The sequence below is a fragment of the Ciona intestinalis genome, unplaced genomic scaffold (assembly GCF_000224145.3).
Source record: "Ciona intestinalis unplaced genomic scaffold, KH HT000155.2, whole genome shotgun sequence".
Taxonomy (NCBI): domain Eukaryota; kingdom Metazoa; phylum Chordata; class Ascidiacea; order Phlebobranchia; family Cionidae; genus Ciona; species Ciona intestinalis.
The window spans coordinates 104,416-118,556 of NW_004190477.2; the positions used below are offsets into that span (position 1 = coordinate 104,416).

Below are 14,141 nucleotides of genomic sequence, written 5' to 3' on the forward strand. Positions count from 1 at the left end.
GACATCATCATGTTAATTATGACATCATTATATTAATTATGACATCATTATATTAATTATGACATCATCATATTAATTATGACATCATTATATTAATTATGACATCATCATATTAATTATGACATCATTATATTAATTATGACATCATTATATTAATTATGACATCATCATATTAATTATGACATCATTATATTAATTATGACATCATTATATTAATTATGACATCATTATATTAATTATGACATCATTATATTAATTATGACATCATCATATTAATTATGACATCATTATATTAATTATGACATCATTACATCCACAGCACCCCAACAAAATCTTCCCCGCCCAGTTAAGTAAGTATGAATGACCCAGGTTACCCACCAACGTACATCACCCCCCACCCCCATACAGAACCCCAAGCGGACCCCACTGGCCGACCCTACCACCCCTTATTTTACACCGGCCACCCACAATTCTACGACCTCATGCACGACGTCTACAACCATTTGTTGCAACTTCAAGATGTTCGAAGGAAAGCCACTAAGATGGGGAAGTCCCCACATGAGGAATCAATGTAATTATCATCTATGACATCATAATATCCACTATGACATAACAATACTCATTACTTAAACAGGAACCTTCAATCCTCAAAGTGGATTTCCAAATCGAAACTGGAATCAAACTTTTTGGAGTCGATTCCGATTTCCGATGAAAATGTAAGAAATATCTAGAATCCTTTGTTTCATGTTAACGACTGTCCAGAAGTTCCAAACTAACTAACCCACCCCAAAAAGTTCCAAACTAACCCCCATATAATTAGTTCCACCCAAACAACCCCCCATATAATTAGTTCCGCAGTTTTATCCTCCAACTTGAAAGATTAGTTGAAGAACCCCACGCACGTGATCGCGAAGATTTCATCATGAAGTTTCGTGATGAACTTCCTGTGCAGAAGGCCATGACCAATATTGCGCAGGTATGATGTCATAATGAGGTTATGCTGTCATAACAACATATCTGAAGTTGTTGTATCAATACCTTTGATTGAATAAACTTTTAACGCAATTGATAAAATAAATTGAGTCATGGTGCCTAAAAGTCATAACAGGGCTATTACAGATCCACACGGACCATGATGGGCGAAAGTATGTTGAAGAGGTCGGTGGGAGGAAAACGGGGGTTGCTGAGGTCAAGTTGATCGCTAACGGGGTTGGGAGGATTACCATCAACGGGGTTCCTATGCAAATGTTCTTTGATAACTTTCTTGAAAGGTGGGAGTTAGTGTGTTATTTGTTCCAACCCAGTGGTCACTAATGGGTTGTCTAAATTGTCAGCCATACATAAAAACAATCACCCACAAAGTTACATAAATGGTAACTTGTAAGCGGGCACAACGTGTATGAAACAGAACACCCGTGTTATAACTACTGTTGTTGCCCCGCCATGCGAGGATAAATAAGTTACATACGTGCTAACTTGTAAGCGAGCACAAGGTGTATGAAATGAAGCAAAACACCCGTGTTATAACGACTGCCATTTGCTGCAACGCAGAATAAAAGTTACATTGATTGATGTTCACCCAGGGAGATGGTGATTGCCCCGTTATCATTGTTGGGGTTGGTTGGAAAGTTTGATATCGTAGCCAAGGTTGATGGTGGGTTCGCTGGTACGTGGTGCCAACTTAACGGGACGACTGACGATCGACAAGATATCGCAAACACTTCGGTTGCGGGGGCGATACGGCTCGCTGTGGCACGAGGGTTGAGGGCTTTTATCGGGGAGGATGACGTGGAGGTTCTCAGGAGAGGTGGGGGGGGTTGGGTGTAGCTATGACAATCGTTATAACACGGGTGTTCTGTTCCCTCCAACTCGTGCTTACTATTTACCACGCAAGTAACTTATTTTTATTTTCTTGCGTTAATGTTGTTTATTCACCAGGAGGTATGTTAACGCGGGATCCTCGTAAACGGGAACGTAAGAAGCCGGGCCAGTGGAAAGCAAGGAAGAAGTTTACGTGGAAAAAACGCTGATGTAATAATGTGTGATGATGTCATAATGTGTGATGATGTCATATTGTGTGTGATGTCACCATAATGCAACAGAGTGTGATGATGTCACACTAGGGGGTTATTTAGAAACAAAAGTTACTTCTATTTAATAAATACCGCATCGGTGCGACACAATACTCATTGTTTTCGGGATCATTACAACAATGGCCATTATATATTAACAGTTGTGTTTGTTACATGCTTGTGTCTAAAGCACAGGACGTTTGGTTGCATGAACTTAAAACTCCCCGAATGTTTACCTTAGTTTAAGATCTCCATATGATTTCCCACCATTTTTAAATCAGATGAGAAGAAGGCTTTAATCCATGGCGCCCTCTATAACTCTCTCGCTTTAATCCTTTGCAAACAGAGATCTTGTATAACAAAGACGTTTATATCTCTGCCAAGTTGCAAAATATTAATATTTATTGGTTTAATTAGTAAATATTGTTAAACTAGATTTAAATATGATATGAGTAACACTGTTGCAGAAGTGTCTATTGTTTATACGACATTTGTGTTTAAATCATGATCACATCATAGTTTTGACAATATAACCTTTGATTTAGTAACAGATGACGACCTATGTTGATTTATCTTACACTCCCTATTTGTTTACCTTCTTTTAGATCTCTATGAAATTTCCCGCCAATATTAATTCATATGAGATCTGGGTTTTAAATTGTCGGACATAGATATCTTCAAAAACATTAACTATTTTTTCTGTTAAAATGGCGTGTTTGGTTTTGAGGACAAAGTTTATGAAATTTATTCTTTTATTTAGAGATTATTATATTATTATAATTAAAAATGGCTGAAACTGAAGCTGACGGTTTGAATATGAGCGACAATCTGATTAACTTCTCGTCAATTTGCGAAGATTTAAGGAAAATCATGTCAAAAGTTGTCGATTTAAAAAGTGAGGGAAAAGACGCGAAAAACGAGATAATTGAACTACGTATGAAGGTTTGTTACGTCATAAATCTTATTCATTATTTCGCTGCTGCCTAATTACCAATGTATGTATACTAAAGGTATCATTGACATACGTTACCTGCATGGCTGCATGTCCTGTCAATATGTGTAAAAGTAAATGAACCTATGTTTCCTTACACAAGTAATTAACATTATTTATCGCAGGGTTCTTTTCATTTCCTATCATTGAAGCAATTAAACCGATGTTCGCAAATCAAATGTAAACAAATGAAGGATCAAACACTTGAGGTATATTGATGATGTCATAATCATGTTGTGTGACATCATAAGGGATGGTTTGTTTATAACTTGGGGAGGTTTTCTTTGATGACGTGGCACAGCGGTTAGCACACTTGCGTTTAACCCAGAGTTTAGGGTTCAAAGCTCGTCGTTGCTACCATTGTAGGCATATGTGTCCTTGTGCAAGTTACTTAACAGCAATTGCATTCAACGTAAAGGCCCCTAATGGGTTGTCTAAATTGTCAACCATACATAAAAATTCATCACAAAGTTACATTTGTGTTTTAATGACTTTTAAGTGAGAATAAATAAGTTTCATTCACCAGATCTTATGCAACTATTATGTGACTATCATTTCATGGCAAATACAACAAATGATAAATTTTTATTCAGACGAAGCAAAAATTGGACACGTACAACTTGCAACTGGAGAATCTACAGTATGAAATAAGCCATTTACACAAAGAAATAACAAAGTGTTTAGAATTCAGGTATTTTGAAATATTTACAACAACAATAATAATAATAATAATGGTGATTATTTCTTCGCTTGTCCATCTTTTAACATTTTCTTTTGTTCTTTCTGAATTTCCTTTTTTCTTTTCTCCATTTGTTTTTTCATTTTTTTCTTTTGTTTCTCAATTTCCTCCGGAGTCCCTGACAAAGTGGCGCTGTACGAATAATTCGATTGAACTTTCGTTACTTTCGAGATTTTGTCGCCGTCAACTTCCGTCTGGAATAACATAGACATATATAACATAGACATCATATATACACCATAGACAACATAGATATCATATATACCTCAGTAATGGCACTAACAGCCGACATATCTTTCTTGGACGACAATTCCGTCACATTCGACGTTGCTTTAGTTTTCGTTTTCCCTGATGTCCCATGCCCGTCGTCGAATGTTGTTTTCATCTTATGCACGTCTGATATAAATTTAAATATCACCAGTTATAGAAAACATTTTATAAATATGCACAAACCTAGTACATAAAACGTTGGGATATAATTTCACCGAAGAAGCCAAAATAATACATCATGCTAGTAGGAGATTTTCAGTGTTGCACAACAAAAAACTCACCAGTGTTGCCTTTTTTATATTCCTCCGTCTTCTGATACCCTGTCGCATTGCCCCCCCTAGTGGCTATCGATTTCTCGTCAACTTTCTTGTTTTCTTTCTTTTTAAACAAAGGCATGTTGGTTGTGATGTCACAATCCCCTACTGTGACCAAACTAACCTGCTTGATGTTTGCACGAGACTTTGTTTGCACAACGGGCGTCGACGTGTCAATAAAACCTCGTAACATTCCAGGTCGCGACACGATGACATCACCCTTGTGTCGGTTAAAGATTTCTATGAGCAAGCGCCAACCTCGATATCTAAACCTGTAAGTTTATGGTTTCTATGAAATTATCGTGATTTATATTATCCCACCACTAGGGCACGACAAAGAGCAACGAACACAATCGAACATTGGCGAGACTGGATCATGAATTGCTGCAACGAAAAACGTGAGTTGTTGTTTGTATTTTTTATCGAACTTATTTATTTGCATGCCAGACTGGCTGGTGAACTTGGAAAACTGAAGGAAAACAAAAGGAAAGTTGTTGAGGAAATAGGGAAGAAGAAACAACATTTGCAAGTAAGATCACATGGTTCTGTTAGGTGCGCACGGTTTGATGTAAACAATATAATCAAGTCTCACCATCACAGATATTGGCGCCAGCTTTACAAAGTCTTTTGAAAAGTTCGCTCCCGTTACAAGAAGTTTTGGACTTGCCGATAAGTAAAACACAGAAACAACATAAAACTTCGCAGTTGCTGCCTCGACCATTGTTTGTGCTTTTTCTGCAAGCAAAGGCTTTCCAGGAGGCTTGTGGTGGGTTGGGGGTTGTGGGGGGGTTGGGTTGGGTGCATCTTCCGATTATCTTATGCTGCAACAACATAATGTGTTTTATCTTGCAAACAATCCATTACTGTTGAAGCCCTTGTCGCCTTCCATTCAACATCTGGTAAAGTCCATGTGGTAGCACCCTGGGTGTTGGGGTAAATGTACCAACAAATGCCCAGCTATCAGCTGTGTTCGTGGCAAACCTCACCCTTATAAAACTTATCATTCGTCCCTCGAAACTTTAGACCCCAACATGGAGGTTGATATCCACGGTGACACTGATGCTGCGGTGAAGTTGTTCGAGGATAAAACATCGGGGGGTCGGGTTATTGATGCTACTGGGGGGGTGGGGTCGGGGGGAGAGTCCGATTCCGAGGGTGAAGATATGGAGGAACAAGGTGGGTACGGGTTCAAGGCTCGTTGCTGCTACTATTGTGAATGTCCTTGCGCAAGATACTTAACGACAATTGCTCTAACCTAAATGTTTTGTTTAAATTGTCAGCTGTACATAAAAACAATCATTCCAAAGTTACCATGAAAATGTATCAACAAGTTGAATTCATATATGATATGGGTATTACATTCACCTTCATACACTCCCTAACAGACACAGCGCGACGCAGAAACCGAAAGAAAGAAATGTCAACGGATCTTCCAACTACTGGTGTTTACTCCCCGCACCCCCTCGTGGTTTCAATCAAGTTGTTTAATAATGCAGGTAGTTTGTGTGTTTATCATATATTGTGTTTAATCTTGTGGCAAATGCATGTTGTTGAATCTCCTGGTGTATACTGGGTTGTTGTGCGTGAGGTCCAACCCCTCGTCCACCAACCAACTGCTTCCCGTTGTATATAATGTTCGTGCATGGATTGGTGTAACTCGACAACCCACCCTCCATAACATTGAATATTCCCCACCAGGTGTTGACATCGAACTAACATTTTCGTTTCTACCAAAACTTAATTTTGTTTGCGTTAAATCATCAACAACGTCGACGTCGTCGAGTAAAATGTCTGAGGTTTTACAAAGGTGAGGTTCGATGTGTATGTGGTGACTTTTATACAAAGAATTTGTAATACGCCACAAGTAACAAGGGAGTTAGATAAAGGTTCTTGGTAAATGGAATGATTCTTTATATTTAGTAGCAAGTAAATATTTCCACTGGAATTATATTGAATACTCGAGGTAGGAGGGGTTACTAAATATAATCTTGGTGAAATATATTTCTATTTGAGTTGTTTTCATGCTATGCAACCATAAACAAGTTCCATCTTATGTTCAGCCCCATCCTCGGAACCAACAACCTTCTACAATGTCTGGGTGAGGGGGCTGACTGGGGAACCACCTGCCCCAACCCCACCCCCATGTCACCCAACATGGAGATGATATACGGGGTGGGTCGTCCGTATATGTGGGTTCAACGCTTGTGCGGGGTGGATTGTATGGGGGGGAACTTGAGGGTAAGTTGCTGAGTTACCATGTTTGTAACTTTGTGGGTGATTGTTTATTTGTATAGCTGTGGGTTCAAACCTCACCGCAGTAACATTATACACACGCAGGGTTCAAACCTCACCCCAGTAACATTATACACACACAGGGTGAAGACATGAACACGAGTTCCACTCACATGGATGGGTTGATGAAACAAATTCGATCACGCGTTGCATCGAAGGTGGGTCTTGTACAACAAGTGGAACGATTCCAACGACAATTTATTCAACGAGACATTCAAATATCGACGACCCTTCCTGATAAGGTGGCTGCCATGTATTACACAAATAATAACAAAACTAAAACATTTTAATTTTTTGTTAATTTGTTTAATATATTTAACTTTATAACATAAATCTTTTATGTTATAGCATTATAACATAAATCTTCAAATACGACAGCGAAGATAAAATTAATTAAAACAAGGAAGCGAAGGAAATCGTCAGCAAAACAACAACCCTTGTTAATCATTTCCGTTCACGTTAGAATATTCACCATATTGGATTCGTTCAAAGTTATAACCCAACCAAGGCCAACATTGATACATCATGTATATATATGTTGCAGATCCACACCACGTTATCCTCATGGGCAGCCGTCGAGTACGATGTTTATTCCTCCCTCGAATACACTCGGCCGGTGGTTGAACTGGGTCTGCTAGGTGGCGACGTCGAGGCTCACTCTTATTACGTCACAAAGTTACGTCGTGGTTCATCGGTCGAACTTAACGCAGCCATTGTGGTTTTTGTCGACCACCCTGTACAACCCCCTCTAGTGTGCTTATGCTTAGAATGGATGGGACGTAGGACGGCAACGAACGATGATAATATAAGGGTGGGTGGGGTAATGTATCTACCTCGTTACTTTGTGGGTGATTGTTTTCTGTATAGTTTAGACAACCTATTAATGACCACTGGGTTGAAGCAATTGCTGTTAAGTGTCTTGCCAAAACCATATACGCCCACAATGGTAGCCACGAATAATAATCATAATAATTATTTGCAGACAATGGAAATAGAAATCAACGTCAATCTTCCAAAGTTGGTGGAAAATTTGGACGAAATTTTGCCGTCCCAAGTTTTAAGGTTTGTAATGCTCATTATGACATCATAATAAATCACTTAATCTATGATTTCTATGTTTACAGGTTAATGTCAATGTTAGAAATCTATGTTGAAACTGAATCGGAAACCAAACATCCAATTGAGTTTCCGATGGACAAATTTTGTTCAAAAAAATTTAAAGGACCCAGTCGCATGAAACCATTTGTGTATATGACGTCATCAAAGCAATTAAGTCATTAAAATGTTAACTATGAATAAAATGAACTTTGGTGTGCTGAGTATTGAATAGTTTGTGGTTCAGTCCAAATTCCGCTAACGGCAGTGGCGTGGTCGCGACCTCAAGTAACCCCGCCATGCGACCTTTAGTTACATCTACTATGCAACAGTCATCATGCGAGAGTCCAAAGGTCTAAACGCGCGTGTTAGATACGTAGTGAACACCGAACAATAGTCACCATGACGTCACAAACGTAGTGAGTTTTGATGACAACCTCTCATCGCAGTCGTGTGTCGTGGTTATACAGCAGTTATTAATTAGTAAAATATTAACGCTGTGAGATTTCAGAAGCGGCTAGGTTGTTTATTAACCAAGGCTGAATATATATAAGCTGATTATTTAGTAACTGCTTTACTTTGAAACAATGTCTGAAATTAAGCAACCAAGCGGCGGGCAGTATGTTGAATACATGGATCAGGTAACCAAGGTAGTAATATTTACTTTATATATAGTTTATAAAGTTTAATCTTAATGTTTCTTTTAAAGATTCCAATGCAAGCCTGGATTGGCATTGGAGCGGTTGCCATAGCAACTGTGGTTTGGATGATGAAGGAAAATAAGAGCGAGGAAACGGATTGTAAAGTAAAAGTCGATCATCAAGCTAAACAAATTGAATATGAGGTAAAAAATAAATAAAATAAACTTTAAAGAGAATTTACACAATGTTATAGTGATTAACCAAATGTTACCTATGTGTTTACTTTTGTTTCAGGCATAAAATGTATATATTTCGAAATAAACCACTGATAGATTGTTTGAGTTACCTATTTACAATGTTTAGCTTCAATAAAGTTAATGCCAGCAAAGTTTTAGAGCAGAATATCCTCATGCAACTTGCCCTGCAGACATGTATGGACTTTGGACAAACAATAATCAGTTGCAGACATTTCATTAAGTGCAAGGTCCAATTTAAGTTGAGGCCAAAACATGAAATATTAAAATATAAATTATTGAGCTATCACGTGACGTGATATGCTCGCGCGTAACGCCTCAAGGAAAAAGTGGTTCGGGAAAGAATGAGTTAATTTAGAGCTTTGGTTTTCATCACAAACAATAGTGACGCGTTGACTCGTATCAAGTTTCCAGTCGTTGGTCAGTAGAAGGGCGTTTCATGAGTTAGTTGCAGCGAAGCTAGATTGGGCGCGGTTTGCTATAACTTCGCAGTGAGATGACGTCAATATTCGACCTTTAGTAACCCCGCTGTGTTTGGCGGAAAATATCGTTTGTTATTCTTGGAATATTTGCAACGCGTCACGATTCAAAAGTTATTCATAGTAAAGTTAGTGCGCCTTTGTAAAACGTGTTTATGCGATTGTTTGGGCGCGGTTGGGCAACGGATAACCATGTTTGAATGAATAGTCATTGTTAAGTGGTTGTGACGTCACAATAGGTAGCGTTAGCATCGGAAGTTTCGATTAAAACATTTATTTCAGGATACAGGTGATAATGGAGAATAATATACATTATGATTATAATTGTGATTTAACCATCAAAGATGTTCTTAAGAAACAATCAAATAATCTTCCAGTAAGATGTTTTTGTTGTTTTAATTGATTTGTTTTTTGCTTTTGTATTTGAATAGATAAATAAATGTGATTTCAGGGCGAAGAATTTGTTCATGCTTCACCGCTTATGAAGGACAAATGCATCGAGTCATTGAACCGTGAAGTGAACACGCTACACGATGTTTTTCTACATGGACTTAAACAATCAGGTGGGTTTGTGTGGTAGCAATGTGTGGGGGGTCGAGCATTGCCGAGTAACCAGGAACACCGGGTTCAAGGCTCGATGCTGCTACCATTGTGCGTATGTGTGTCCTTGGGCAGTAATGAATTGTCAGCCATACAGAAAAACAATTATCCATAAAGTTACATACATGGTAACTCGTAAACAGGCACAAGGTGTATGAAACAGAACATTTGTGTTATAATGGCTGTTGTTGCTCTTGTATAAATTAAACTTACATTGAATATTCGCCACCAGAGGGAGGGCCTTGTGTGGGGTGGCGACCCGGACCCGACCAGCCGTACAAGTGGTTGACATACCAACAAGTAAGTTACAACCCCTCTTTAAATACATGAAGAATATTTACTTCAACATGTGTGTGTTGATACCATGTAATGTTTCAACAAGTTTTCATGGTTACGTTTGTATTATACAACGTCTTACCGTAAGACATTGCTGTATTTCCACATTACCGCGCATTGGTAATCATACACCGAGTCACGTTACACCTGTAATGATATAAAGACTTTAAACAAAAAGCGATGAAGAAACAACTAACCCACCATACCCCTAGGTACTAACGAGGGCCCAACATTTTGGATCAGGACTTGTGCACGAGGGCGCCAAAACGCAACCGGAACAATTTATTGGAATCTTCTCGCAGAACCGAGTTGAATGGAAGATAACTGAACAAGCCTGTAACTCATTCTCGATGGTGGTGGTTCCCCTTTATGATACTTTGGGTCCACAATCCATCAAACATATTATGACGCAATGTAAGGAAGACATCATGTGGTTAGAATGTGCTACGAAGTCCGTTACACACAAATCAAGTCCAACAAATATATTAAGATATGACATCATCAGTCTGCTATTCAAATATATCCAGGATCATTTCATGCAAAAATATCTTATCGTTTTGTTACAAGTATCGACTTTACTAGATCGGGGTCCGATCCGAAGAATTTAAGTCGCTGCAAGATTATGTTATGTAACATTTCTATGTAGGTGACTTAAAGATAGTGGTCGTGGACAACAACGGCAAAGCTAAAAGTTTGTTGAGTGGGGTTAAAGAGGGTCAATTCACGGCCACACTAATCATTATGATGTCACAACCAAACGAAGAGGTGACCAACCTCGCGAAAGAAACCGACACGAAAGTGATGACGTTTGAACAAGTGGAGGAAGTTGGCAAGAATAATTTGAAGGAATTTGTTGTAAGTTTTTATACAAGAGGTTTAACTAACAGCGGGGTGGAGGGGGATTTGAAACTGGGGCCAAAATATATGATATCATCCTGTTTTAAAATCTATATTCCCCTTAATGTTACCCCACACCCCCCCACAGCCACCCTAACGTTACCCTTACCCCCACAGCCACCCTAACATTACTCCTACCCCCCACAGCCACCCAAACCCGAGGATCTCCACACGATTTGCTACACAAGCGGAACCACCGGCCTACCCAAGGGTGTCATGCTCACACATGGTAACTTGATCGCCAACCAAGCGGGAGTCTTCGCTATTGGGCAAGATGTATGTGATGTCATAAATACAAATTGTTATGAGTTACCGTGCATGTGTAACTAATCTTTAATTCAACAGAGCTTCCTTAAAATGAACAACAAGGACGTCCACATATCTTACTTGCCGCTTGCGCACGTGTTTGAACGACTTGTAGCACAGCAGATGTATTACTGTGGGGCGAGGTGGGTTGATGTTGTGTTAAACATGGAACTAAACACCAATGTACATGCATTGTTACTCTTCATTGTATATTCGTTGTGACAATCATGTCATTGTTACGTGATTGTTCATGCTTGGCAAAATATAGAATGCAGTGATTGTTACGTCACTTTCGTTCTATCCATGTATTTGTTTATATTCAAAGACTTCCTAACCCCTTAAATGACCCCGTCCCTACCCATCCCATACTTACCCCTTGATCCCACAGCGTTGGATTCTTCCAAGGAGATGTGAAACTTTTATTGAGCGATGTGTCTGCGTTGAAACCAACCGTGTTCCCGATGGTTCCGAGATTAATCAACCGGATCTACGACAAGGTTGGTTGCCACCTTGGGTTAATCTTGTAAATAATAATTCCGAGTGGTCGTTGTGTCTTACTGGATTTCATAGGTGGTAAACCAGACATAGCATGTGTATCAGCCAGGAGGATATTCTATTGCTGTTGTTTACAATATTAAAGATTGCTCTTCTGGTAAAACCATTATTTTGTTGCATTCACGTTTCATCTGCGATTACATCAAAAGGGGTGACTCTGATGGTGTCGGCTAAACTAGCTCTCCTTATTATGGAAACGTAGTTTGTAACTATTTATCCCCGGCAGATTTGGGCGGGTGTCAGCCAATCTTTCATCAAGAAGTTTCTACTCGAGCGAGCTTTAAAATCTAAACTTGCTTTGTTAAAGAAAGGAATTGTAACGCGGGATACGATATGGGACAAGATTGTGTTTGGGTAAGTGGTGGGTTTCCCCTCAGTGGGGGTGGGTTAATGTTGTTTCTATGTTTCAGCAAGGTTCAAAACATGATGGGGGGTCGAGGAAGGATTTTCATAACAGGGGCTGCCCCTGTGTCGTTGGAGGTCATCAACTTTATGAGGGCGGCGCTTGGCGTCAACTTTACTGAAGGTTGGTTTGTGGTTGGATGGAACTTATTGTCGTTATATAACACGGGTGTTCTGTTTCATACACCTCGTGCCCGCTTACCAGTTATCATGCATGATATTTTGTGGGTAATTGTTTTTCTGTATAACTATCAATTTAGACAACCTGTAAGTAACTTCTTTGTTGATTAATATATAACTTATACAGTTCTATTCAGGTTACGGGCAAACTGAAGCGACAGCTGCAATCAGCATTACTATACCTGGTGACTTTGAGAGCGGAAGCGTCGGTACACCGGCTGTGTGTAACATGATTAAGCTGGTTGACGTGCCGGAGAAAGATTATTACGCCAAGGAGGGAAAAGGAGAGGTTTGCGCGAAAGGTCCGAATATCTTCGTTGGTTATTACAAGGATCCTGATAAGACAAAGGAGACACTTGATGAAGATGGTTGGTTGCATACGGGAGATGTTGGAATGTGGTTGCCCGTGAGTTCTTGTGGACTTGGTTGTATTTACCTTCTTGCTTGATATTGTTGCTTTCCATAGAACGGGTCGTTGAAGATAATCGACCGCAAGAAGAATATATTCAAGTTAGCTCAAGGTGAATATATTGCACCGGAGAAAATTGAGGGAATATTCACGCAAAGTCCGGCTATTGCACAGGTTAGTTTTGAGTTGATTGTGATTACTTGGATCTGACTTGATCTAGCGCTCATGAAGTTGAACGAATTTCGTAACCAAATAACAGTCAGAACCAAGTGTCACGAAATAACAAATCAAGTTCAACAAATAGTTTACTATAGGAGATTTTACCAATAACTTGTATTATTACCAGTAATTCAAACACAACCAACCAAGTTATTGTTCCAGGTTTTCATGCACGGTGAAAGCTTGAAGGCGTCCCTTGTTGCCGTGGTGATCCCGGATTCCGAGTCGTTTGTTACCTGGTGTAATGGCAAGGGGGTCAGTGGTGGGTATGAGGAGCTATGCAACAATACTGATGTGAAGAAACTTGTCCTTGAAGATATGTGCGCCCTTGGTAGGAAGAGGGGACTCAAGTCGTTCGAACTCGTGAGTTATTCTCGTTTTAATGACCTGTTAACATGAGATGTGTGGAACAGAACACCCGTGTTATAAATGGATGTAAATTATCCATCCTCGTGCGGTGGGGCAACGACAGTCGTTATAACAAAACCCGTGTTATCTATAGACAGTATACGGTTATATCAACTATCGTATCCCTAGTTTATCTTTAATATATTTCAACAGCCGAAGAAAATCCATCTTTCCCCGGAATTGTTTTCGGTTGAGAATGAACTTTTGACCCCAACCTTCAAATCTCGTCGCCCCCAACTTTTGCATCGATATAAAGCAGAGATTGATGAAATGTACAAAGACCTCGATTAATATTAATAACTCTATATTTATATTGGAAGTTTCAAAATAACATTATTTTAATATTTTATTCTGAGATATTTTAACCCCATTGCAAGAGTTGCATGTTGGCGTCCAAGTTAGGTTCACTCAATGCAAAACTAACGAAACATAATTTCTGTAACTAACTTAATATTACCACAGCATTTGTGTTCTAATGTTGCTTTTCAAATTTTCATGTTTATGAAAATACAAAACCAAAATAAAATGTGTTCCGTTTGCTTCTCGTTGCAATTGTTACGTCACACCATCCGCATTGTAACCAGTGTGACGTATGCGAATGACTGATTATCCACGTCACAACGCGGTTGCATTATGACAGAACCATGATTATCAAATAAAGAAAGAATTAAGCACGTAACGG

At 39.2% G+C, this 14,141-nt stretch overlaps 3 protein-coding genes across 3 annotated transcripts; 2 read left to right on the top strand and 1 right to left on the bottom strand.

The window, feature by feature from the left end:
* Positions 1 to 2,025: 2,025 nt before the first annotated feature.
* LOC100180431 (THO complex subunit 5 homolog) lies at positions 2,026 to 8,005 on the top strand. Its single transcript, XM_002129415.5, has 15 exons — positions 2,026 to 3,014; positions 3,189 to 3,272; positions 3,657 to 3,754; positions 4,585 to 4,660; positions 4,714 to 4,784; positions 4,834 to 4,915; positions 4,987 to 5,152; positions 5,410 to 5,562; positions 5,772 to 5,882; positions 6,085 to 6,193; positions 6,447 to 6,624; positions 6,762 to 6,920; positions 7,223 to 7,489; positions 7,661 to 7,740; positions 7,803 to 8,005. Exons 1-15 carry the CDS (start codon positions 2,859 to 2,861, stop codon positions 7,957 to 7,959), a joined length of 1,947 nt encoding a protein of 648 aa, XP_002129451.1. The 5' UTR covers positions 2,026 to 2,858; the 3' UTR covers positions 7,960 to 8,005.
* Positions 3,763 to 4,557, bottom strand: LOC104266687. Its single transcript, XM_009863505.3, has 3 exons — positions 4,354 to 4,557; positions 4,068 to 4,198; positions 3,763 to 3,996 (listed from the first exon to the last, which is right to left on the bottom strand). Exons 1-3 carry the CDS (start codon positions 4,466 to 4,468, stop codon positions 3,802 to 3,804), a joined length of 441 nt encoding a protein of 146 aa, XP_009861807.1. The 5' UTR covers positions 4,469 to 4,557; the 3' UTR covers positions 3,763 to 3,801.
* Positions 8,006 to 8,265: 260 nt separating the features above from the next.
* LOC100185939 (long-chain-fatty-acid--CoA ligase 1-like) lies at positions 8,266 to 13,998 on the top strand. Its single transcript, XM_002129705.4, has 15 exons — positions 8,266 to 8,423; positions 8,483 to 8,617; positions 9,599 to 9,710; positions 9,980 to 10,047; positions 10,296 to 10,497; positions 10,730 to 10,938; positions 11,128 to 11,256; positions 11,326 to 11,429; positions 11,675 to 11,783; positions 12,068 to 12,195; positions 12,252 to 12,367; positions 12,561 to 12,829; positions 12,890 to 13,006; positions 13,214 to 13,414; positions 13,613 to 13,998. Exons 1-15 carry the CDS (start codon positions 8,361 to 8,363, stop codon positions 13,748 to 13,750), a joined length of 2,100 nt encoding a protein of 699 aa, XP_002129741.1. The 5' UTR covers positions 8,266 to 8,360; the 3' UTR covers positions 13,751 to 13,998.
* The last annotated feature ends 143 nt before the right edge of the window (positions 13,999 to 14,141 follow it).